The sequence below is a fragment of the Miniopterus natalensis genome, chromosome 3, assembly GCF_054644295.1.
Source record: "Miniopterus natalensis isolate mMinNat1 chromosome 3, mMinNat1.hap1, whole genome shotgun sequence".
In the NCBI taxonomy this organism is placed as follows: Eukaryota; Metazoa; Chordata; class Mammalia; order Chiroptera; family Miniopteridae; genus Miniopterus; species Miniopterus natalensis.
The window spans coordinates 91,615,173-91,639,180 of record NC_142083.1 but is presented as its reverse complement, the minus strand read 5'-3'; the positions used below and the strand labels follow the sequence as shown (position 1 = coordinate 91,639,180).

The 24,008-nt window shown below is 46.5% G+C and overlaps 1 protein-coding gene across 1 annotated transcript in view; it reads left to right on the top strand.

The window, feature by feature from the left end:
* The first annotated feature begins 8,543 nt into the window (after positions 1 to 8,543).
* Positions 8,544 to 24,008, top strand: part of C3H16orf96 (chromosome 3 C16orf96 homolog) — a 35,163-nt gene continuing 19,698 nt past the window's right edge. The window contains exons 1-4 of the mRNA XM_087815212.1: positions 8,544 to 8,963; positions 22,201 to 22,305; positions 23,524 to 23,604; positions 23,816 to 23,902. Of these exons, the coding sequence (XP_087671338.1) occupies positions 8,544 to 8,963; positions 22,201 to 22,305; positions 23,524 to 23,604; positions 23,816 to 23,902 (693 nt within the window). The remainder of the gene's footprint in view (positions 8,964 to 22,200; positions 22,306 to 23,523; positions 23,605 to 23,815; positions 23,903 to 24,008) is intronic.

Here is a 24,008-nt window from a genome sequence, read left to right as displayed (position 1 = left end):
TCTTAAAAAGGAAGGGAATTCTGACAGATGCTACATGGATGAACCTTGAGGACATTACGCTAAATGAAATAAGCCAGTCACTAGGAGAAATGCTGTATGATTCCACTTATATGAGATATCTAATTAGTCAAAATCATAGAGACAGAAAGTAGAATGGTGGTTGTCAGGGGCTGCAGGGAGGATTGGGGAGTTGGCCAGAGAATTGAAAGAGATGCGATAAGTTGAGATGAGAGGGGGGCTGAGCGATGCAGCCTACAGAGCATGTCAACTGGTTTGTCTTTGTCCTAGGCAAAGGATGTCAGGGCTGGCAGTGGACAAGGAGGGGAGTGGGTGGAATTGGGAGATATTTAGGAGGAAAAGTCAATAGGGCCAGATGAATGATGTGATATGAGTGACTAGGGGAGGAAGATTGCCCCAGATCCTTGGGCATCTTTAAGAGGTCGTGGAAACCTTTTGTCTGAGGTCTTGTTAAAGAAGCTGGACAGACAGTGCCTTGTCCAGGTCTCAGTGTAAATGTAAACTAATATTTTGTGCACCCCCCCAAAAGAAATCTGGGCATCTGCAGCCCTTCCTTCCACCTGGCCATACTCTCCCGGGTGGGTGGGCCTCAGGGGGCACAGCGAGTTCAGGCTCTGATAGATTATAACCTAGACACACACTGTCCTTCACCACTGAGTTCTATTTGTGTTTTCCTGACTGTGGCATTTAGCCAGCCTTATAAACGGGCACTTTGGACCAGTCAGGAGTTCTTGGTTGCAAGCAACAGAAACTTACTCTGTTTACCTAAGTAGAGAAGGACTTGATTTGAAGATCATGATTGCTCACAGAATTATGTTCCCTGGTTAAGGATCCCAGCTCAGGAGGGAGCTAGGAAGCTGGGCCTGGGCCTGGAGTACCTAGACCACCTGCTTGGGAAGCTTAGTATGCCACTGCCCAGTGACCCAGCTACTGGACCCTCAACTCCACTGTGGGCATCCTGAAAATTCCCTTCCCTTTCCATCTGCCCTTCATCCTGTCAGATAAGGGCTGTTAACCCAATTTTAGAGCTGAGAAAGCTGAGGCTGAGGGAGGTAAATGACTTGCCTAAGATCAGGCACCTTCTCTAACATGGTAAGTGGCTGTGTCACTGCAGTTCCATCTATCACTCCCAGACTGATACCCTATGGTCCCACAGTTTTCCAGTAGGTTAGTCCAAAGCCAGTTTGCATTTAAAGAGACTTTTTTTAAAAGTATGTATGCATAGCCCATGGACACAGACAATAGTGTGGTGAAGTCCTGGGGTGGGGCAGGGGCTGGGTGGAAGGAGGTAAAAGGGAGGGATATGGGGGACATCTGTAATACTGTCAACAATAAAAAAAAGAATTTAAATTAGAGGCCTTGCCCATAATAAGAGTTATCACCAAAAATAACTTTTTATGACCTGTCTGTAGGGCAGGACAAACTTCTAATTACTGAACGTTTGCTCTTCTTACTGTCCTGCAGTGACCTTCTTTCCTTTCGAAGTCCCAGGTGCCTCAGCTCAGAGCGCCATATATACCTGATTTTCCCTCCCTGTCTCTGAACCTCTCATGTGTGTGTGGGATCTCTGACTCTCTCAGATATGCGGGGTTCCCATATATGTGTATGTAATTAAATTTGATAATTTTCTCTTGTTAAAAAAAGTATTGGTACTGAAATTCAGAACCAGGGGCAGCAGTTGCCTTGTAAATTTTTCACACCTAACCACAAGTGAGACAGAGTGGGTGGGGGAGATCTGATTGAATCTTCAGCTTCTGAGCAGGGGCAAGTCACCTGCGCTTGTTATGAAATCCCCACCTCCACCTTCACCCCCACTCTAAATAAGCAGAATGTCTAATGTGAGGTAGCCAGAAACAGCAGACATTCACCACAACTTCTAATCCTTCACCTGCAGTCCTTTCTCCTCTCAGTTCTTCCTGGAGTGAGAGAGGAAAGGTAGACTGGTTACCATTCTGAGCTATTTATCCAGCATGAAAATGGCTTGTCTGGGCCCTGGCCAGGTAGCTCAATTGCTTAGAGTTGTCCTGATACGCCAGGATCGAGGGTTCAATCCCCGGTCAGGGCACATACAAGAAGCAACCAATGAACACATAAGTGGAACAACAAATTGATGTTTCTCTCTCCCTCTTTCTCTCTCTCTAAAAAAAAAAAAAGGCTTGTCTGGGAAAAGCAGATAAATGGCACTTTATATAACTGATTTAATCTTTGACCTCTATTTATTTGTCGGGGCATGGGGAATGTAACCCTTGTTTCCAATTCCATTAATTGGCTTCTGGCTCCAACTGGCGATTCAAAGAATATTCCGGTAACAAGTTCATCCTAAAATTGTCTGAATTGGCGTCCTGCCATCAGAACTGAGCAGCGCCAGATCGTGGCTGCTGTCTGTTGACCTAAGGGCAGGGTCCTCCCTGGGGCCAGCAAATTCTCCAGGAAGCCAGAAACATCCTACGGTATGGTCTGGTGGCTTCTTCCACACAGCAGCCAGTCTTTAGGTCTTGAACTATTTTATTTCCAGACCTAAAATGACATGATTTTTTTAAAAATATGTTTTTATTGATTTCAGAGAGAGGAAGTAAGAGGGAGAGAGCGATAGAAACATAAATGATGAGTCATTGATTGGATGCCTCCTGCACACCCCCTACTGGGGATTGAGGCCACAACCTGGACATGTGCCCTGACCAGGAATCGAACCTTGATCTCTTGGATCATAGGTTGATGTTCAACCACTTAGCCACGCGGGCCAGGCTAAAATAACATGATTTTTAAAGTTTATGGATCCTTTCAAGTCTAACACATTGGCTTTGTTTTGTTTTGTTTTTTGCATTTTTATCATATGTGCTCCAATTTAGCAGCATCAAATCAAATCATCTGCAAAATACACAACTTTCACAAATCTTGCCATTCTGTAATGTGAAATGAATGAGTAGGTGTGTGTACATAGATGCATTGGTGATGTAAGGTGCACCACCAGTTTTGCTGGGATAGGATGGGAGTAGACCACACAAGGGTATGAGTCCTAAGGGTATCTTTGGGAGCCATCTTGGAGCCTGGCTACCCTAACGACCCTATTAAATTAATGCCCATTCCCCATTCTCATTTTATCCTGTTTTAGACTTTCTAATTCCTATCACTACCTGAAGCTAATTTATTTCTTTGTTGTAAAATAAGCATCTGTCTCCCCCACTAGCCTGCACATTCTTTGAGATCAGAGACCACCTCTGACTTGTGGTGTCCTCTGTATTTAAGGACAGACAGCACCTGGCACCTAGTAGGTGCTCCGTAAACATTGGTTGAAGGAAAGACAAGCATCAGTGTCAGGCCCAGAGCTGGGTGCCAGGGAACATATCAGTATCTTGTTGAATTGCAGCACTTACCTTGAAGGCCTGAGACAAGATTGGGCTGTTTGGGCTGAGTTTCCACCTGTCTGAACTGTTGCAACCTAGGCTGATTTAGAGCTCCCCTTTCTTCGATCCCGGAGGGACGCATTCCCTGGGCCCCGGGAGCTGCCAGCACCGACTGCGGAAGTTCCTTAAATGCTCATGGCCTAGCTTCAGAGTAGCTGGGCAACTAGTAACTGACACTCCACCTCCCACAGGACTCCTGAACTGGAGACCTCCCCAGGCACAGGAATGGTTTTAGATGCTGGGCATCCCTCCAGAATGACAAAGAGCCATTACTTCCAGCCTAGCCCCCAGTGACCAAGAATTGTTTCACACTCAGACGCTCACACTTCTTTGTAAAGCCCACAGGGAGCTCCCTGGTCTGGCCTCACGCTCACCTCTTCGGCTGTGTGACTAACAGTACTAAACTACCCATTTCCCCTGACCTTGCCCTTCCAAAGTAGGAAAGTCTTGCTTATGGTTCCATAACAATACAGCTCCACAGTCCTTTGTCTAGAGTTCCAAAATCCAAAAGCTCTGACCACTGCAAGGTTTTTTGCAAGTTTGCCCGGCCAGCCCCTCCAACCAAGGCCACCAGGAACCTACTGTAGTTGAGCAAAGTTGGGTTTACTGACTTGTTGCCACAAGGGAGAATACACAGCATGATTGTTGCTACCTCCCTTTCTCTCTGCTGGTGTGGGAGGGACCTGCCCTCAGTAGTATGACACTCGGCACGGGACAGGTGAGATTGACAGCAGTAATCAGCCACATAAACTCACAGAGGCTGGCAGGACCACTCAGGGTGGCCCTCAGGAACAGAGTGAAGCAGCTGGGGCTGTGGGCTGCAGGCTTTGCAATAACAGAGGGGGGGCGCCCCCTGGTTCCTGCAGGAGGAGGTGATTGGCTTGTTTGAATAGTTTCACAAGCCAGCCGGGAGAACTGAACCCCCTCAGATGAGGCTGGGGTGGAGTGCAGCTGTCTGGCTGGTGGGGTACTAGCTGGGTGGGGAGCCTTTCCTGCTGGGGGTGAGGGGGCATATTAGAGAAGAACAGGGAAACAAAGGGTCCTGTGAGGCTCAAAAATGTCAAGGCAGCCCTTGAATTTTTAAGTCATACAACACAGTGGGGAATCTAGGGACATCTCATAGAGGGTTAAGTTAGAAGGACTTGTGATAGGATTTGGGCCCATGTTAGGTGACTGGGGGAAGTCTTCTGTTTTGGGTACTGTCAGGCTGATTCTATGATTGGATATTTTAATCAATCTTATCTAGAAGGCAGAAGGAACGAAACAAAAAGTTTTAGTTGGCCAAGAAGCAGTGGTCACTTGTATTAGCCTGGATAGGGGGCTATCTAGTCATGTTTGTGGTTTGGACAGTATTATTATTTTTGTCTGAGTTCAGACCTAATTATGACTGATGCGGTTTGTCTTGGACTTTCATGGGAGCAGAGTGGTCCTGTCGGGTCTGGTGTTCTGTGAAGTTGTTTGTGCCCACTGGAGTGTACTAAGGCCCTCCTAGCCAGCTACAGGGCCTATGGTGGTGGGCCACTTCCCGCTACCAGGGGCTGCCTCCCCCCTGCCCCTACCTCCCCATAGCTGAAGGTGGATGAAGCCACTCAGAACACTCATCTACTATATCCAGAGCTTTGCCAGTGCCAAATGTTGCTGGTCAGGAGGGTATTCAGGGAATGTTGTCATAGCTGGGCTGGGGTTAGACCCTCTGAGGTCTTGCAGGATGAGTTGTTGAGTCCTCTCACAAGACAGTTGCTTCACTTAAGACTCTAGACAGCCAGGCCAGTGTTGCTCAGTGGTTGAGTGTCAACCCATGAGCTAAGAGGTAACAGGCTCCATTCCCTGTCAGGGCACACGCCCCGGTTGCGGGCTCTATCTCCAGTAGGGGGCGTGCAGGAGGCAGCCGATCAATCTCTCATCAATGTTTCTATCTCTCTATTCCTCTCCCTTCCTCTCTCCCTAAAAAATCAATAAAAAACATATTTTTATAAAAAGACTCTGGACAGAACACATCAACCATCTGCAACACAGGCCGTTATCAGAAGTAGAACTGGCTTTTGGATCTGGCACCAGACCCTGAAGACAGGGGCCTCGATTGCTGAACCCAGGCTGTAAAGACACCCCTAGAATCCAGCTGGTCTTTCCCTGGAGAGCCAGGTGGCTTTTTAAAAAAGCCTAATCATAAACTGTTCTTACTTGACCCATGGTATTTATGCAGTATTTACATAGGCACAAGCAAGAAATGTTTGCTCAAACATAAACTTCTGCTTGGTTAGCCAAGACGAAATTCAGGGTTTCATGATCTCCAAATGAATTTACATTTCACCTGGCTTGTTGGAGAAGAAGTGTCATTGATGACATCTTTCTGCTAGGATCAGAGACAATTTTTGGATGACCTTTTTCAGTGGTGTTACCCCTGCCGTGGGAACTGTGGCTAGAATAGTGCGCATGAAGAGAGTCTGATCCCTCTGGGAGCTCTCTCAGGCAGCCTATGCTAGCGTCTTTTCAAAGGTGTCTTGGTGTTCTTTACAGGGGAACATGATCCACTGAAGGGGTGGTCATTTTAAATATCTGGAAGTCTCTAAAATCATTTTGAAGCCTAGGATAAGTGAGTGTGTGGCAGGTGGCTATGAGCCTGATGGCCACAAAACCAGTAGTTTCCACCACCCACCAGGATGGCTATAATCAAAAAGACAGACAATAACAAGTATTGGTGATGATGGGGAGAAATTAGAGCCCACATTTGCTGTGAATGGGAATGTAAAATAATGCATTGCTATGGAAAACAGCCTGGCAGTTCCTCAAAGCGTTAACATAGAGTTAGTTACCTTATGACGCAGCAATTCCACTCCTCGGTAGAGAGTCCTAAAGTAACATAAAACTTGAACTCACGCAAAAACTTGTATGCCCCTGTTCATAGAAGCAGCTTTCACAATAGTCAAAAAGTAGAAACAGCTCAAGTATTCATCAGTGGATGAATTGACAAGTAAACTGGTCTAGCCATAAAAAGGAATGAAGTGCTACAACCTGGGTGAACCTTGAAAACATTGTGCTAAATAAAAGAAACCAGGTAGTCACAAAAGTCATGTGAAATGTCCAGAATATACCCATCCATAGAAACAGAAAGCAGGTCAGTGACTTCCAGGGGCTGGGGGGTTGGGGAAATGGACAGTGGCTGCTCATGGGTGGCAGCATTTCTTTCTAGGGCAATGAAAATGTATGTAAGTTGATTATAGTGATGGTTGCACAGCTCTGTGAATATAAGTTATTGAATTGAATACTTTAAATGGGTCAATTGAATGATATGTGAATTATATCTCAATAAAGCTGTTACCAAAAAAAATAAGTTGTATCTGAGTAGGGCCCAGACAGAACTGGGGATGTATACATTTATCACAGTAGGAGTGAGCCTTTTTTCCCTCTCAAGGTGGGTAAATTCCTTCAGTGGAATTAAGCAGTTCCAAAGAGAACAAACAGTGTCGTAGCACTGAGGGTCCCAGCATCAGTTCCTGTTATGCCTGAAGAGCTAGGTTTTGTGGTAGAGCAGTAAGAGCCTCAGTAGGAGCATTTGTTGACATGAGGTCGAGAACCTGTGAGTAACAAACAACATCCCTGCAAAGGTCTTTACATGAAATTCAAACAAGTCTCCTGGGCTTTTCTCCCTTGGCCATGATCACTGGCAAGACTGGGATACCAGATCAAGTCTGGGAAAGGAAGTCTTTGTGTCCACACGGGCCTGGCACTTTACATGTATTATTTCTACAGCGTCGTACACTGCCCCCACCACCACCATGGCAACTCCACATGGAAGATTTTATTTCTCATTTAGCAGGCAGGGAAGCTGAGATACAGAGAGGTTAAATCATTTATCGAAGGTCACACAGCTGCTGAGAAGAGTCATGAGCATGAACCCAAAGTGGACAGGCATCTGCTGTCTCTTCTGTGGAGAAACCAACTGAACCCCTGGGCAGGGCTCATGCTGTGTGCTGTGTATTGTAAGTGGTGTGTATTGTATGCCAGGAACTTGGGGGTGGGCCAAGAGTGAGGGCTCCAGAGGTTAGGTCGGGGCTTGCCCTGCAGACTTCCCTAGAAGACCAGGGCCAGCAGGCGGCATTTTCTTGCCTGAGAATTGACAATAGCAGGGCCTGAACATATTGGAGCCCAGGCAGCCTTCAGGTTCTGCGGCAGCTAGCTCATGGACATGTCCTCAAGGATTTTAGAGCACGGGGGTCTTGGTGAGCCCCAGCTCAAGGGGGGAGCACAGCAGAGTTAGGGAGGTCACTCATGTCCTCCCGGGGAGGGGGCGGGACAGGGACTTGCAGGATTCAGACCTGACAAAAGCTGCTGCCCCACACACTTCTCACTTTCCTCCTCCAGTAACTGGAACACCTGTGTGGCCTTTGGCCACTGTCCTGCAACCAGCTTAGCTTCTCAGATTCTGTTCCTGAAACCGGGGCTTCCCTAACTCAAGAACTCTGTCTCCTGTTCCGATCCTAGAGACTTTCCAGGAGCAAGCTGGCTCTCCGTCACCTTCCTGGCATGCTTCTTTTTTTCTCCTCACCTGAGGATATTTGTTCCATTGCTTTTCAGAGAGTGGAGGGGGGGGAGAGAGAGAGAAACATTGATGTGAGAGAGACATGTCGACTGGTTGCCTCCTGCACGTGCCCAACTAGGGGCAGGGAGCGAACCTGCAACCCAGGTACGAGCCCTCGACTAGAATCAAACCCGCGGCCCTTTGGTTCAAGGGCAGGCATTCCAACCACTGAGCCCCACGGGCCAGGGCACGGCATGCTTTTTGGAAAGGGTCATGGGCTCCTACATAATGAAAGGGCTTGCACTGAAAGGCCGGCCGTTTGTTGAAACGTCCCTCAGCTGTTCCCAGGCACCCACTCTGCCCGCTCCCCCCTCGGAAGCGCGCCCACTGCCGCGTTCTTTGGTACCCTAGCAACCACACACTCCCTCGGAGCTCTGGCCAGGACAGGGGCCATTTGCTCCCGGGCTGCTGTGACTTACAGCCCCTCTGGGTCTCTGAGCATTTGTTCGTGCAGTTCCTGGGCCCACTGAAAGCCACCGCCTGTCCCCGGGGACGCCCAGAACCCCAGCTGGCCCCCCCCCCCCCCCCCCCCCCCCGGCAGAATGAGCTTCTCGCTCACCTTCTCCGAGCTGGCCAACATTGCCATCCCGCAGTGCGGGGTGGTGAACTTCCAGGCCCTGCACCTCCTGCTCCACGGCATCCTGGAGCACATCCACATGGCTGAGCTCAAGAAGGTCCTCTCGGGGGACGAAGACTTCCTCCAGTCCTCGCAGGCTGTGTTCATGCCCCGGGAGGGAGATGCTCAGCCCATCCTCAACCCCATGAAGAGGCTGAATAACGTCTTCGACCACATGGTGAACCGCGTGGACAAGATAGAGAGCCAGCTGGCCGTGCTGCAGGAGCTGCCCTCCACCTCCATGCTGCTGGAGGCCAGCCAAGGCGCCGGCCAGCCTGCCCAGGAACTGTGGCAGCTCATAAAGCTCCGCAAGATGGTGGAGGGCCACGAAGAAGCCATAGAAAAGGTAACCCACCTGGCCTCCAGAAGCTTCTTGCCCTCTCGCTCTCCTCTCAGGCCCCCTATTCCCTGGGTCCCCTTTGGAGTCAGGTAGAACCAAAGCTCCAAGCTTGTCATCAAGTGTTAAGGAAAGAAGCGGGACACAAAGACCACATATTGTGTGATTCCGTTTATATGAAATGTCCAGAATGGGCAAATCCACAGAGACAGAAAGCAGATTGGTGGTTACCAGGGCCGGACAGAGGGCGGAATGGAGAGAGACTGCTTATTGGTTACAGGATCTCCTTTTGGGGTGATGGAAATGTTTTGGCACTAGATGGAGGGCAGCGGTTGCACTGTGAATGCACTAAATGCCACTGAATTATTCTTTTAAAATAGTTCATTGTATGTTATGTGAATCTCACCTCAGTAAAAAATAATAATAATTGAGGATGTCCGCTGAGGGAGGCCCCATGGTAGTCATGCTGAAAAGGAGGTCATGTTCCAGCAAGGGCGGCAGACAGAAAGCAAGCGAATAGAAATCTTCAGGAACTAGCCATGCGACATGCGGGAAAGAGAATTATCCCTACTTTATAGGTGAGAAACTGACACTCAGAAATGTTCATTAATTTGCTGATGGTACTGTAGCCAGTGACAGCAGAGCAGGAGAGGAGCAGAGGCCTCTGACCCAGGGCCTGCCTTGGACCATGTGATCTCCTGCCTCCCCACTCAGCACATCGTTGTCCATCAGGGCCTGCAGTGTCGGGGAAGACTTTGCATCTTGGGGAATGAATACCCTGCCCTCTCTCCTGTCATTTTCCCACTGGCTCACCTGGAGGGCGGAGGTATGATGGGCACAGTGCCTGTGGTAACCACCAAGGCACTGAGTGCATGGCGGGGGATGGAAGATCATGTGCAGGGGCTGAGAGAAAACATCCGCCTCACGGAGGGGCCACTCTGAGGCACGTGCCATAGAGAGAACTGGGAACGGAGCTTTGGGGGAAGAGAGCCAGGTTTGAGGCAGGTTGAGAAGGTTCTGGAAAGGTGGATAGACGTTCAGCAGACAGAGATTGGAAGGGGTCCTTTCTAGAGGAGCAAGTGGTAGGAGCCAGCACAGGGCACACTTGAGGCATAAGGGACAGTCATCTTGGCTGATCCCCAGAGGAGGGTCATGAACAAGGAGCTGGAAGGCGGGCTAGGGCCCTACCTTGGGGGGCCTCAGGTTCCAGGAGAAGCACTTGTTCTTATTCAGAGGGTAGATCGTGGGAGGGCCTGGATGTGAGCTAAGCCACCCTAAAGAAGGCTGGTCTGGCCTCAGGGGAGAGAGGTCAGCAAAGGAGGCAGGACCAGTGGTTGGGAGGCCACAAGCCAAGACGTCCTGGCCAGAGAGTAAGGCAAGCATGTCAGGTGTGGTGGGCACAGAAAGGAAGTGCTCATCATTTTCCAGGTAAGCTAGATACTTATGTCTGTTAGCTCCTTTAATCTTTTTTCTTTTAATTCTCACCCGAGGAGTGGGGATATTTTTCCCCCCATTGATTTTAGAGAGAGTGGAATGGGGGGGGGGGGAGAGAAACATTGACTTGACAAAGACACATTGATTGGCTGCCTCCCACACGCACCCCAACGGGAGGCTGGGCTTGGACATGTAACCAAGGTATGCGCCCTTAACCAGGAATCGAACCTGCGACCCTCCAGTGTGCAGGCCGATGCTCTTACCACTGAGCCATACCAGCCAGGATAGCTCCTTTACTCTTCACAGCAACTCTGTGAGGCAGGTGCTATTATTATCCAGGATTTACAGATTAGGAAATTGAGGCACAGAGAGGTTAAGGAACCCATTCGATGTCAGTGTTAGAAAATGGGGACTTGGCCAGTCTTGGGCCGAGCGGGTTAGTGAAAGGCCTAGCTATGTGGGGCGCTGAGCATGCTGCCATTTCCTAACTGGAAAGGGTGGGGAGATGGAGATGGTTTCTTCCTCCCAGGATTGTTGCAAAGTTAAAACTAAACGAGATAATGCATGGGAAGTGCTTAGCACAAAGCTCCACATATTCTAGGTGCCCAGTCAGTGATCACTATTATTCAGAGATTTGAACTGAGCAGGGAAACTGAGCTCGATTGGGAACTCAGCAAAGTCAGGCACCCAGAGCCCTGGGAGAACATGCCTGGTGACTGTGGAAGATGAGAGAGTCCAGCCTGGCCAAGGTGGGCTAATGCCAGGCGAGAGGGGCAAATTGACAACATGGATGAACTATAAGTGCTAAGTGGAAGTAGACAGGCACAAAGACCACATATTGCATGATTATATAAAACATCTGGACATAGAGATAGAAAGTGGATTAGAGGTTGCCAGGGGCTGGGGAAGGTGGGGGCAGTGGGAGTGACTGCTGATGGATCTAGGGTTTCTTTGGGGGTAATGAAAATGTTCTACATAGAGGTGAATGATCGCAAACCTTGTGAATGTAGTAAATGCCACTAAATTGTTCACTTTAATATTGTTATGTGTACTTTATCACACACACGCACACAAAACAGAGATTAGCAGAATCAATCTTAAAAAAGAAATATTCTGCCTATATGCTGTCTACAAGAGACACATCTTAGGATTCAAGGACATAAATAGGTTGAGAGTAAAAGGATGGAAAAAGATATTCCATGTAAGCAATAACCAGAGGAGAGCTGGAGTGACTAAGCTATCAGACAAGATAGACTTTAAGACAAAAATTGTTATAAAGACAAAGAAGGCTGCATGCGTGGCTGAGGGCAGGTTATGGAGGGCCTCGGCAGCTGGAGAGGTGGACACACTGCAGAGCAGCCTGCACCCTGCCTACCTTTATGATGAAGGCTTCTAGAATGTGTGAGTGCCCAGAATGACCCAAACAGCTCAAAACAGCGGCAGATGGACAGGTTCAGACCTGGGTGTGCAGTCCTCAGAGGGCTGTTTGTGCACTTAGGAATGTCCCTGCTGTTAGAGAATGCTGCCTTGTGGGAGCCTGATGGGGATTGCTAGGGTTGCCACAATGTCCCATCATAGGGGGTTGCCGTGGTAGCTGGTTCTAGGATGGTGCAAGTTACTTAGCTAAGTGTTTGCACCCACCTGCCAGTCAGGCCGGCAGTCAAAGTGCCATGTTGATGGCAGGGATCACCTTGCCTTCCCCCCTTCTGCCCTCTTTCTCTCAGCTGGCTGGGTTAGTGTCATTTGCCTCCCTTATGGGCACCCGTCAAGTGGCATAGGCCCTAGCACCCCCCCATATAGGGTGAATGGTGCCTGGGACACTAGTGCAGGCACCAAGGAGGCTTCTTGAGAGATTTGGGAGGACCCACAGGCATGGCCTGAGGGCTGGTGCCCTCGGGTCAGGTCACAGCCAGATGTGGGGGCTTGGGCCTTGCAGAAAGTTGTTATTAAGCAGCCAGATTGCAGGGTTTCTCTTCCTCGGCAATACTGACATTTGGCCCAGATAATTCTTTGTGGTGGAGACTGTCCTGTGCACTGTGGGATGTTAAGCAGCATCCCTAGCCTCTACCCACTAGGTGCCAGGAGCTCTCCATCGTTGTGACAACCCAAAATGTCTCCAGATGTTGCCAAATGCCCGCTGGAGCCAAATCACCGCTGTTGAGAATTGCCGAGTTGGAAAACCTGGGCTCCCCTGCCGGAAAACCTGGGCTCCCCTGCTGGCTGTGTGCTTGTCTATGTATAACCTCCCTGTCCTGCTCTAGAACCAACCCCTCTTGAGGACCTTTCCCAGAATTGCAGGTTCCCAGGCCCCACCTGCATTTTCCAGGCAGTGAGTTTTAGAAAGCTGTGTTTGTAAGTCCCTGTCTGTCTCCTTGAGGCCTCAGTTATCTCGTCTGTGATGATAAACCCTGGCTGCTGTCCTCACAGGAAAAAATGGGGGACCACGTCAGATATTTGGCATTAAGATTGTTCTGGCTAACCCTGTTTCCATAAATAAAGTCATGGATCCCATTACGGGATTGCAACAACCTGCTGTTGCTTTTTTTAATTTCAAAACTCCCTTCCCATTTTACTCCCTGTTATGCAAGGTGCCAAGGTCCAAGAAAACCTCTGCATACTGTTTGTGGATTCCAAAGAAATAACCTGGAGGACTGGCTGTGAAAGACATGGGTTTATTAGGACTTACCTGATCACTGGTGGCAGCCGACAGGTGAAACTGTCCCACCAAGTCCCATCTGGCCTGTAGAAGAGCCGCACTGGGGGTGGCTGGCGGGTGCTATTATTTTACCACCACTCAGATTTTCCCAGCATAGGGTTTTATCGAGTACAGAAAACAGGAAAACAGCGTGCAAGGGGAGGGAGATGTGCCAGTGCTCAAGCTGTGAGAGATCAAAGCACAAGCTGTAGCCCTAGCTGGTTTGCTCAGTGGTTAGAGCGTTGGTCCACGGACTGAAAGGTCCCAGGTTCAATTCTGGCCAAGGGCACATACCTCAGTTGTAGGCTCCATCCCCAGCCCTGGTCAAGGTGTGTGCAGGAGGCAACCAATTGATGTGTCTCTCACATCAATGTTTCTCTCCCTCTCTCTCTCTCCCCCCCCTTCCACTCTCTCTGAAAAGCAATGGAAAAAATATCCTTGGGTGAGGATTTAAAAACACACAACACAAGCTGTTTACAATCGAGGCTCACATCTAGAAGCAGTTTCTCTTTGGCCTCTCTTAGAGTTGCTGGCCAGGGTCTCACATCCCGCTTACAGATGGCCTTCGCTAGTATTCCCACAGGGTGGGAGGAGGAGCTGGAGCATGGGAAGGGGCCCATGCTCCCATTTATCATACACTCCCCCAACCCAAAACTCTTACTGTATATCCCACAATTAAAATGATTTTAAATTTATATTGATTTTTGAGAATTTCATAACAAAGTTTAAGGACATGGAAGACATTTGGGGTATTTAGAGACTCGGGGTTGAAGTTGCTGCAGAATAGTAATGACTTTCATAGGTTGGCAGCACCCTTCCCAGTGTCCCAGGAAGTGCTGTTGCATTCCTAGGTCTGTCTAGAAGGGAAGAGGTGTTAACATTCCCATTTCCCAAGGCTCTGGCTGCTGTGGCAACAGAGATCAGGCTAGCTGGTTGTCCAAGGGAGTGTTTGCCTTGAATCCCCTTATTGCTCCCTTCTAGGCCTCTTGTAAGCACTGGGTCCCCAACCTGAATCTACATTCTGAAGGCCCTCTTCAGAGAGACAGAGAGTGAGGGAGACAGAGTGAACACAAATCTGACAAGCCCAGCTGCTAGTGCCTGCAGGGGGTTCCACAGGCCTTGGGGTCCACTTCCAGTAAGGGCAGCTTTCTAGGCTTGCTTCCCCTGAACATGGATCGTTCCAAACCCTAATTGTCATCTGAGGGGCCATGTGGGCCCTTGCAGGTTATTGTCACAGCAACGTAGTCCAGACCTTGGCCTTCTCCAGTGCCCCTCTGTTGGCTGTGGCTAGAACAGCACCTGGTGTTCAGAGCCAAGACTCAAACTATAAGAGATAGTTTATTTATAAAGTCATAGAGGTAAAGGAAGTAGTTAGGAAACAAGTTACAGAGGCAAAGAAGGGGTCCTTGGAGCTTAGGAGAAAGAGAGGCAAACATCCCTGGGGGAAAGGTGGGGAGAAGGGGGACAGTAGAGAAAAGGAGAGGGCATGCTCCCGGGAGGGAGAGCTGGGTCCTCCATCCTAAGCCCTTAGGATGAGGGGTTTTAAGGGCGGTCCCAGGGGAGGATCTCAATAGAATATTCATCAGCTGTCCAGGTGTGTCCTTTCAGGGTCAGGGTCAGTCTCCACTGATTGGTCGGCACCAGGGCGGGGTCATTAGTCAATGCAGCTGGTCCTGATGTCAGTCAGGGATCGCTTGTCTGGTTTTGCTGCTTGTCTGGGCCTGGAGCTGAAATGTGACTGAGGCCCAGATGTATTTGATGTGAATCGGAATCTCATTGTCCTGGGGGCTTGATGCTTAAGGGCTATTCTCCGGCCCCCTTGTTTGTTCCCCCTCTAAGGGGGTCTAACCCGAAAAACATGCCAGGGGAGGAAAGGTCAGGGGAGGGTTCTAAACACGCGACCAGTGGTATGGAAGGTCAGGGGGTCTAAACTGCACGACCAGCGATACCCTAGGGAAGGGGAAAGGTCACCCTGGGGCGAGGTCCTTGTTTTCATAGTTTTCCCCGTCGTTAGGCGCCAGAGGCTTTCCACCCTGGTGACCTTCTGTACCTGGCCCATGGTCCTTGCTTTGATCTTGTCTAACTGCATACCGCATCTCCATTGGCCCTTCCTCCCTAAACTGGAGTTCTGGGCATGTCCCCAGGCTTGTGAGAAGCAGGCTGGGCCTGGGGGTCTTTCCCAGAATTGTGGGTTCCCAGACCCCATCCACATGCCCCAGGCAGCGAGCTTCAGAAAGCTGTAACTGACTATCCCAGGAGAGCAGCGTCCCAGGAGAAACTGATGTTCTTCCTCTCCTGTGCAGCCCTCCCTCAGGGAGCAGCCTATGAGGTACATCGTCTTTTCTGGGTTTGACCTGTCCTTGCCCGTGGAGGAGTGGAGTGGGGGGGAATGACTCCTGCCCTGGTAATTTGGTCTTCTGGTTACCCCTGGAGAGGTGGGGAGAGGGAAGCATCCGTGCATAGGCGAGGGGTCTGGACCTTGCAGATTTCACTGCAAAGCATATTCCATCTACGGCAGACAGGGGTTTGTAAAACCCATCCCGTGATTCCTCCCAACAAAATCATCACTCTCATTATCACTCCGAACAAAATTAACAATAACTCCTGAATACCATCCAATAGACAGTATTGAAATTTCCCCCAGTTGTTTCTAAAACAAGAATGCTATATTTTAAAGCTTTATTGAGGTGTATTTCACATACCAGCAAATTCATCCATTTAAAGTGTGCAGTCACATAATGTATGTCAACTAGACTGCAATAAAAAAATGAACAGTTCGGTGATTTTAGTATATTCAGAGTTATGCAACTGTCACAGTCAATTTTAGGACATTTTTATAGCTGGAAAAGAAACCCTTTAACCATTAGCTGTCATTCTCTATTCTTGCTCCTCCTTGAGCCCCCACTTTTTCACTTACCATAATGTTCTTTGTTTGTTAAACCTCAACTGAGGATATTTTTTCCATTGATTTTTTTTTTTAAGAGAGAGTGGAAGGGGGAGAGAGAGATAAAGAGAGAGAGAAACATGGATGTGAGAGAGAAACATCGATTGGCTGCCTCTCCCACACACCCTGACTGGGGTCAGGGATTGAACCTGCAACCCAGGTACGTGCCCTTGACTGGGAATCAAACCCGAGACCCTTCAGTGCACAGGCTGACACTCCATCCACTGAGCCACATGGGCCAGGGCAGTACTTTATTCTTTTTATTGCCAATTAATATTCCAACGCAGGGAATTTTGTTTATCAGTTGATGGACATTCGGCTGTTTCCACCTGTAGGCTATAATGAATAGTGCTGCTCTGAACACTGGGATACAAGTTTTTCTGTGAACATGGTTCTTAATTCTTTTCAGGTGGATACCTAGAGGCAGAATTGCTGGATCAGATGATTATGTTTCAAGTTTGGGAAACTGCTAGCCTGTTTCCCAAAGAAGCTGCATTTTACATGCCCGTCAGCAGAGTATGAGGGTTCTAATCTCTCCATATCCTCACCAACACTTCTTACTGTCTGCCTCTTTTATTATAGCCATCCTACTGAGTGTGAAGCCTATCTCATTGTGGTTTTTATTTGCATTTCCTTGGTAACTAATGATGTTGAGTATCTTTTCATGCCCATGTTAGCTATTTGTATTTCTTTGGAGAAGCGTCTATTCAGCTTATTGGGCCACTTTTAATTGGGTTGTTTTTCTTTTATTGTTGAGTTGTAAGGGTTCTTTATATATTCTGGATATGTGATGTTGGGTATATGATTTGTAAATATTTTCTATGATTCTGTGAGTTGTCTTTTCACTTTCTTTTTCTAAAAAAAATATTTTTATTGATTTTTAGAGAGAGAGGAAGGGAGAGGGAGGAAGAGGGATAGATAGAAACATCAATGAGAGAGAAACGTCATCTATCGGCTGCCTTCTACATGCCTCCTACTGGGGATCGAGCTGGCAACCTGAGCAGGTGCCCTGACCAGGGAGTTGAACCACTGACCTCTTAGTTCATGGGTCAACCATTGAGCAACACCAGCCGGTTGTCTTTTCACTTTCTTCATGGTGTCCTTTGATACACAGTTTTAAATTTTGATGAAGTTCAATTTATCTCTTTCTTTTCTCTCTTTTTTGGGGGGGAAGAAAGGGAGAAATAATTATGCCTTTGCTAATGTATCTAAGAAACCATCGCCTAACCAAGGTCACAAAGATTTACTCCGATGTTTTCTTCTACTGGAGCAAATAGTGTATAGTTTATCTCTCACATTGAAATCTATGAACCGTTATCAGTCAGCTTTCGTATGTGGTGTATGGTAGGCATCCAACTTCATTCTTGCACATGTGGAGAGCCAGCTGGTCAGCACCATTCGTTGAAACTATGCTTTCCCGGTCGCTTTGTTCTGGCGCTCATGGAGAAATCAATTGACTGTAAACGTGAGGGTTTATTTCCGCACCCGCAGTTCTCTTCCATTGATCTATCTTTCCTTACGCCTGCACTGCACTGTCTTACTTACTGTAACTTTGTAGAGAGTTTTGAAATCAGGAAATGTGAGTCCCCAGTTTCATTCTTCTCTTTCAAGCTTGTTTGACGATTCTGAGACCCTTGCATTTGCATATGAATTTTAGGATCAGGTTGTCAATTTCTGCAAAAAAAAAACCAACTGACATTTTTATAGGGATTGAGCTCAATCTGTAGATCAATTTGAGAAGTCTTCCAATTCAAGAATATGGGGTGCTGTATTTATCTATCAATCAATCAGCTTTATTGAGATATAATTCACATACCATACAATTCACTCATTTAAAGAGTTTACAAATCAATGGTTTTTATCAAATTCAAATAATTGAATATATACAACCATCACCACAGTCAATTTTAGAAGATTTGCATCACCTCAAAAAGAAGCCCTATACGCTTTAGTTATCACCACTCTACTTCCTCAATCTGCACCTCACCCCTATCCATAAACAACCACTACTCTACTTCCTGTCTCTATAGATTCGCCTATTCTGGACATTTCATATAAAGGGAGTCATACGCTATGTGGTCTTTTGTGTTTGACTACTTTCACTAGTATAATGTTTCCAAGGTTCATCCTTGTAGCATCAGTACTTCATTTTTTGTTGTCGCTGAATAATATTTCGTATTGTGAGTGTATCATGTTTTATTTACCCATCTGTCAGTTAATTGACATTTGGACTATTATGAATGCAGCTGCTGTAAACGCTCATGTACAAGTTTATGGAACTATATTTTTATTTCTCTTGGATATACCATTAGGAGTGGACTTGCTGAGTCATATGGTATCTGTTTAAGCTTATGAAAAACTACCACACTGTTTTCTCAAACAGCTGCATCATTTTACATTCCCAGCAGCAGTGTGCAAAGATTCCAGTTTCTCCACATCCTTACCAACACTTATTGTTATCTGACTTTTAATTCTAACCATTCTAGTGGATGTGAAGTGGTATCTGACTGTGATTTTGAGTTGCATTTCCCTGATTGATAATGATGTTGAGTATCTTTTCATGTGCTTATTGGCCATTTGTTCATCTTCTTTGGAGAAATGTCTATTCAGATCTTTGCCTGTTTTTAATTGGGTTATTTGTCTTATATGTTACTGGATTCAGTTTGCTAGTATTTTGTTGAGGATTTTTGCGTCCATATTCTAGTTTCTTTTTATATCTTTGTTTGATTTTGGTATCAGGTTACTACTGGCTTCACAGAATGAGTTTGGAACTTTTTTATTTTTTGGAAAAATTTGTGAAGAATTGGTATTAATTTTCCTTTAACTATTTGATAGAAGTCAGTGGTGAAGTTATCTGAGCCTGAGCCTTTCTTTGTGCTAGTTTTTATAATTTTATTACTATTTCAACCTCATCACTTGTTTTAGGTCTTTTCAGATTATTTATTTCTTCTTGAGTCAGGTTTGGTAGTTTGTCTTTCTAGGAATTTGTCCATGTCATCCAACTTATCTAATTTGTTGCCATATAATTGTTCACAGTATTCCTTTATAATTATGCTAATTTTTTTAATCCTCACCTGAGGATATGTTCTTACTGATTTTTTGAGAGAGAGAGTGAGAGAGAGAGAAAAACATCGGTGTGAGAGAGAAACAGGTTGGTTCCTTCCTGTAGGTGGCCCAACCCAGGATCCAACCAAAACCTGGTTATGTGCCCTGCCTGGGAATCAAACCCGTGTCCCTTCAGTGCCCGGGATGATGCTCTAACCAAATGAGCCACATCGGCCAAGGCTATAATTGTTTTTATTTCTGTCAGGTCAATAGAAATGTTCCTCTTTCTTTCTTTCTTTTTTTAATATGTCTTTATTGATTTCAGAGAGGGGAAAGGAGAGGGAAAGAGAGAGAGAAGCGTCAATGATAAGACAGTTGTCATTGATCGGCTGCCTCCTGCACACTCCCTACTGGTGACTGAGCCCGCAACCCAGGCATGTGCCCTGACCAGGAATTGAACTGTGATTTCCTGGATCCTAGGTTAATGCTCAACCACTGAGCCACACCTGGCCAGGCCCTCTTTCATTTCTAATTCTAGTAATTTGAGTCTCCTCTTTTATTCTTGGTCAATCTAGCTAAAGATTTGCTAATTTTGTTGACCTTTTCCAAGAGCAGGCTTTTAGTTTCATTGATTTCCTCTATTATTTTTCTATTCTCTATTTCACCAGTTTCCACTCTAACCTTTGTTGTTTCATTTTTAACTTGCGATAGATTTAGTTTGCTGTGCTTTTTCCAGTATCTTAAGGTGGAAAGTTAGGTTGTTGATATAAGATCTTTCTTCTTTGTTAAATATAGTCACATTCAACTAAAATTTCTCTCTAAGCACAGCTTTAGCTGCATCCTATAAATTTTTGTGTTGTGTTTTAATTTTAATTCATCTCAAAGTGTTTTCTAATTTCCTTTGTGATTTTTTTTCTTTGACCCATTAGTTATTTAGGAGAATGCTGTTTAATTTCCACGTATTTGTGAATTTCTAATAGTTTCTTTTGTTATTGATTTCTAATTAAATTCCACTGTAGTCAGAGAACATGTTTTATATTACTTCAGTCCTTTCTAAACTTATTGAGACTAGTTTTATGGCCTCCCATATGGTCTATCCTATAGACTGTTCTATGTGTGCTTGAGAAAAATGTGTATTCTGCCACTGTTGAGTAGACTTTTCTATAGATGTCTGTCATGTCTGATTGGTTCACAGTGTTGTTCAGATCTTCTATTTCCTTGCTGATCTGTCTAGTTGTTTTATCCATTACTGGAAATGCAGTATTGAAGTCTCCAACTATTTCTGTTGAATTGTCTATTTCTCCTTTCGGTTCTATCAGTTTTTTTCTTCATGTATTTTGGGGCTCCATTGTTAGGTGCATATATGTTTTGCTTATTATGTATTTCTGATGGATTGATCCTCTTGTCATTATAAATGTCCCTCTGTCTCTAGTAACAATTTTTGTCTTAAAATCTATTTTATATGATATTAGTATAGCCACTCTAGTTCTCTTTTGGATATTGCTTGCATGGTATATCTTTTTATATCCTTTTATTTTCCATGTATTTGCATATTTGAATCTAAAATATGTCTCTTGCCCTGCCAGCATGGCTCAGCAGTTGAGCATCGACTTATAATCCAGGAGATCATGGCTTGATTCCTGGTCAGGGCACATGCCCTGGCTGTGAGCTCGACCCCCAGTAGGGGACATGCAGGAAGCAGCCAATCAATGACTCTCTCATCATTGATATTTCTATCTCTCTCCCTCCCTCTCCCTTTCTCTCTCTGAACTCAATAAAGACATATTTAAAAATAAATAAATAAGATGAAATATATCTCTTATGGACACCATGAGTTTGGATCATGTTTTCTTATCTATTTTGCCAATCTCTGCTGCTTAATGGACATTTTAATCCATTTACATTTAACATAATTATTAATAAGAAGGATTTTTGGCCCTGGCCGGTGTGGCTCAGTTGGTTGGAGTATCATCTTATACATCAAAAGGTTATGGATTTGATCCCCAGTCAGGGCTCATGCAGGGGCCAGTCCATCAGTGTTTCTCTCTCACATCAATGTTTCTCTGTCTCTCCCCGCTCCCCCCTCTCACCCTCTCTTGAAAAAAACTAATAAGCATATCCTCGAGTGAGGATTAATTTTAAAAAAATTTAAAAGAAGGACTTCTGCCATTTTACTATTTTTTATTTTTGTTAGCTATATGCACTAGAGCAGGGGTGGGGGACGTCCGGCCCTCAGGCTGTATAATTTGGTCTGGCCCTGCAAGCGGGACTCAAAATTCAATAAATCTAGGAGCTTTTTTCATAGCTAATTTTTAAGTTGATAATTTTATATGGCCCTCAAATGATGTTATAAATATCCAAATGGCCCTTGGCAGAAAAAGTTTCCCCACCCCTACTCTAGATCCTTTATATACATTATCGCATTTTAATACCCATTTTATGATTGAAAAATCAAAAACTTAGAAAGATGTAGTAACAGCTCCAGTCATCAGTGAAACTAGTTATGAGCCCAGCATTTCACCCATCAACTCTTGCCTGGAAGTTTCCTCACTGGTCTTGCAGCTTCCCCTGTTGTCCTGCCAGGACCAATCTACACATGCAGCCAGAAATTCCCTTTAAAAAATGTAGATCCAGCCTTGGCCAGGTGACTCAGTCCATTGGAGTACTTACCTATGCACCAAAAGGTTATGGGTTCGATTCCCAGTCAGGGCACATGCTTGGTTTCCTGTTGAGGAGTGTACGGGAGGCAACCAACCGATGTTTCTCTCTCTCTCTCTCTAAAATCAATAAAAAAACATATCCTCAAATGAGGATTAAAAAGAGAAAATGTAGATCCAATTGAAACTCCCTTGCTGCTCTCCAGCGGCTCCCACTAAAGGGCATGAGATGCTTCATGATGACTGACTTCCGGTTACTGAATACATTCAAACACAGGGTTGCCTCCTTCCCACCTAGGCTATTTGAGAGGTCAGAGCACTGTTGACTTAACTGTCATTTGCTGGCCTCTGAGTATGTTCCAGCCTAGGCCTTGGGAGAGCCAAGAGGACTTCTTGGACCATGGCAGTGTGCTTGCCTTCTCCCTCAGCCACACTCAACTTTGTGTTTTTTCCTCCTGTCTCCCTCTTCAGTCCATGAAGACACTGCAGGATTTGCTCACCGACATTTATAAACTCAAGGTCAACACCGAAACCCTCAGGAAGAATATGGACGTACTGAAGGACAGGTGTGATAAGGTAGACCTCGAAGCTGGCCATGCTGCTTAGACCACTGGTGGTAGGGTGACAGGATAAATCTAAGAAGCCCATTCTTAGTCAAAGGACACAGCCATCGGGCAGGAGATGGGCACTGACGTGGCCCGGCCACTTAGCCCATCCCACTGAACTCTCTATGGCTTCCACCATGCTATGCTCCTCAGCCTGCTGTGTTAGGACACCATTTGTAAGTGACAGAGACTTAGTTCATTCTGGCTTAGGTAAAATCAGATAACTTATTGTCTCATTAACTAAAAAGTCCAGGAATGCCTTCAGGTACAGCTAGATCTAGGTGCTCATACCACATCAATACCTCTCTCTCAGTGATGATTTTCCTCTGGGTTGGCTTCATATTGATATAGATAGGTACTCCCTAAGTCTTGGCTACTTCAGGCTTACTTAGTTCCTCCTCTACTAAGTTCCATCAACTTAGGAGAAAGAGAACACCTCTCCCTCTTCTAGAAAGCTCTGTTTACACTGAGAAGTAGAATAAACCTAGTACAGGCCTACATGCTAGCTCCCTCTGTAGCCACAAGGACATCAACCCAGGTATGTTCTAACTCTTTGCCATGATGTGGAAGGACATGGAACTTCTGAAGTGTGAGCTCATAGCTGGGGAGTCAGAACTGGGCTCAGAAGCCAGCTCTCCACACCCCCAGGCTGGTATTGTGGCCGAGGTTTTACAACTTGCCTCCAAATAACATGATTTAGTTACCATTCCCAGTGGCCAGGTCAGTGTATGCATTTAATCATCATGGCAACTGTAAGAACTTCAGTCTTGGGCTAGGTAGCTTCCATCTGAGCAGAAAGGGCACTGTTAGGAAACTATCATGAAACACTAAAAAGGACCCTTGGACAAATCTGTTTGAGAAACAGTGCCTCCTCAGCCCACCTCCTGGAGATTCTTAATGGATTTTTGCCCATTAAAGGCTCTGAGAAGTCCTATAATACAAAAACCCACTGAATGTTTCATATTGATATAGATAGGTACTCCCTAAGTCTTTTCAAGCCCAACATTTCCCAAACTTTTTTTGCCCAGGGGGCCCTTTTCTACCCCTTTCTCACTCTCTGGGAAACACTTTTTCTTCCCCCTCCAACTCTTAGTCACCTAGTGCTAAGTCCTTGTATTTGAGCAGCGGGAGAAGCAGGGCCGGGACCAGAACTTGCACGCCTGATCCACGGGTTTGGCTCCTTTGACAGATACACCTGGAAAGAATAGACAGTTTCTTTGATGATTTGAAAGGGCAGAACCGGAAGATGACTGCACTGCAACGGGATATGGTGAGGGCCTTAGCCCCATCCTCGCTCCCTGGTCCCCTGACCTCCAGGCCGAGGGGTGCCGGGGACAGGGAGGGGGAAGGAGGGGAACACAATCTGGAAAGGCCCATTCGTTTGCAAGTATGGAGGGCAGTGTGGACAAGGGAGCCACCCAAGGGCATCACACCCTCCAGGTCCATGTCTCTCATTCCCAACCCCTTCCTTCACCTCTCAGGCTGTTCTCCAGAACAGGATTCTCACCATACCGAAAACTGAGGACATGGTACTCTGGAGTGGCCTCCATGAAGCCTTGTTCATGTCGGTAAGTGAAGGAGAATAGAGGAGAGGGAAGTAGGTGTGAGGGAGCAGGCAGGGTAACTGCTGCGTTGGCCTGGTGCAGCCCTGGCCAGCCCAGCTCCCTTTTCCAC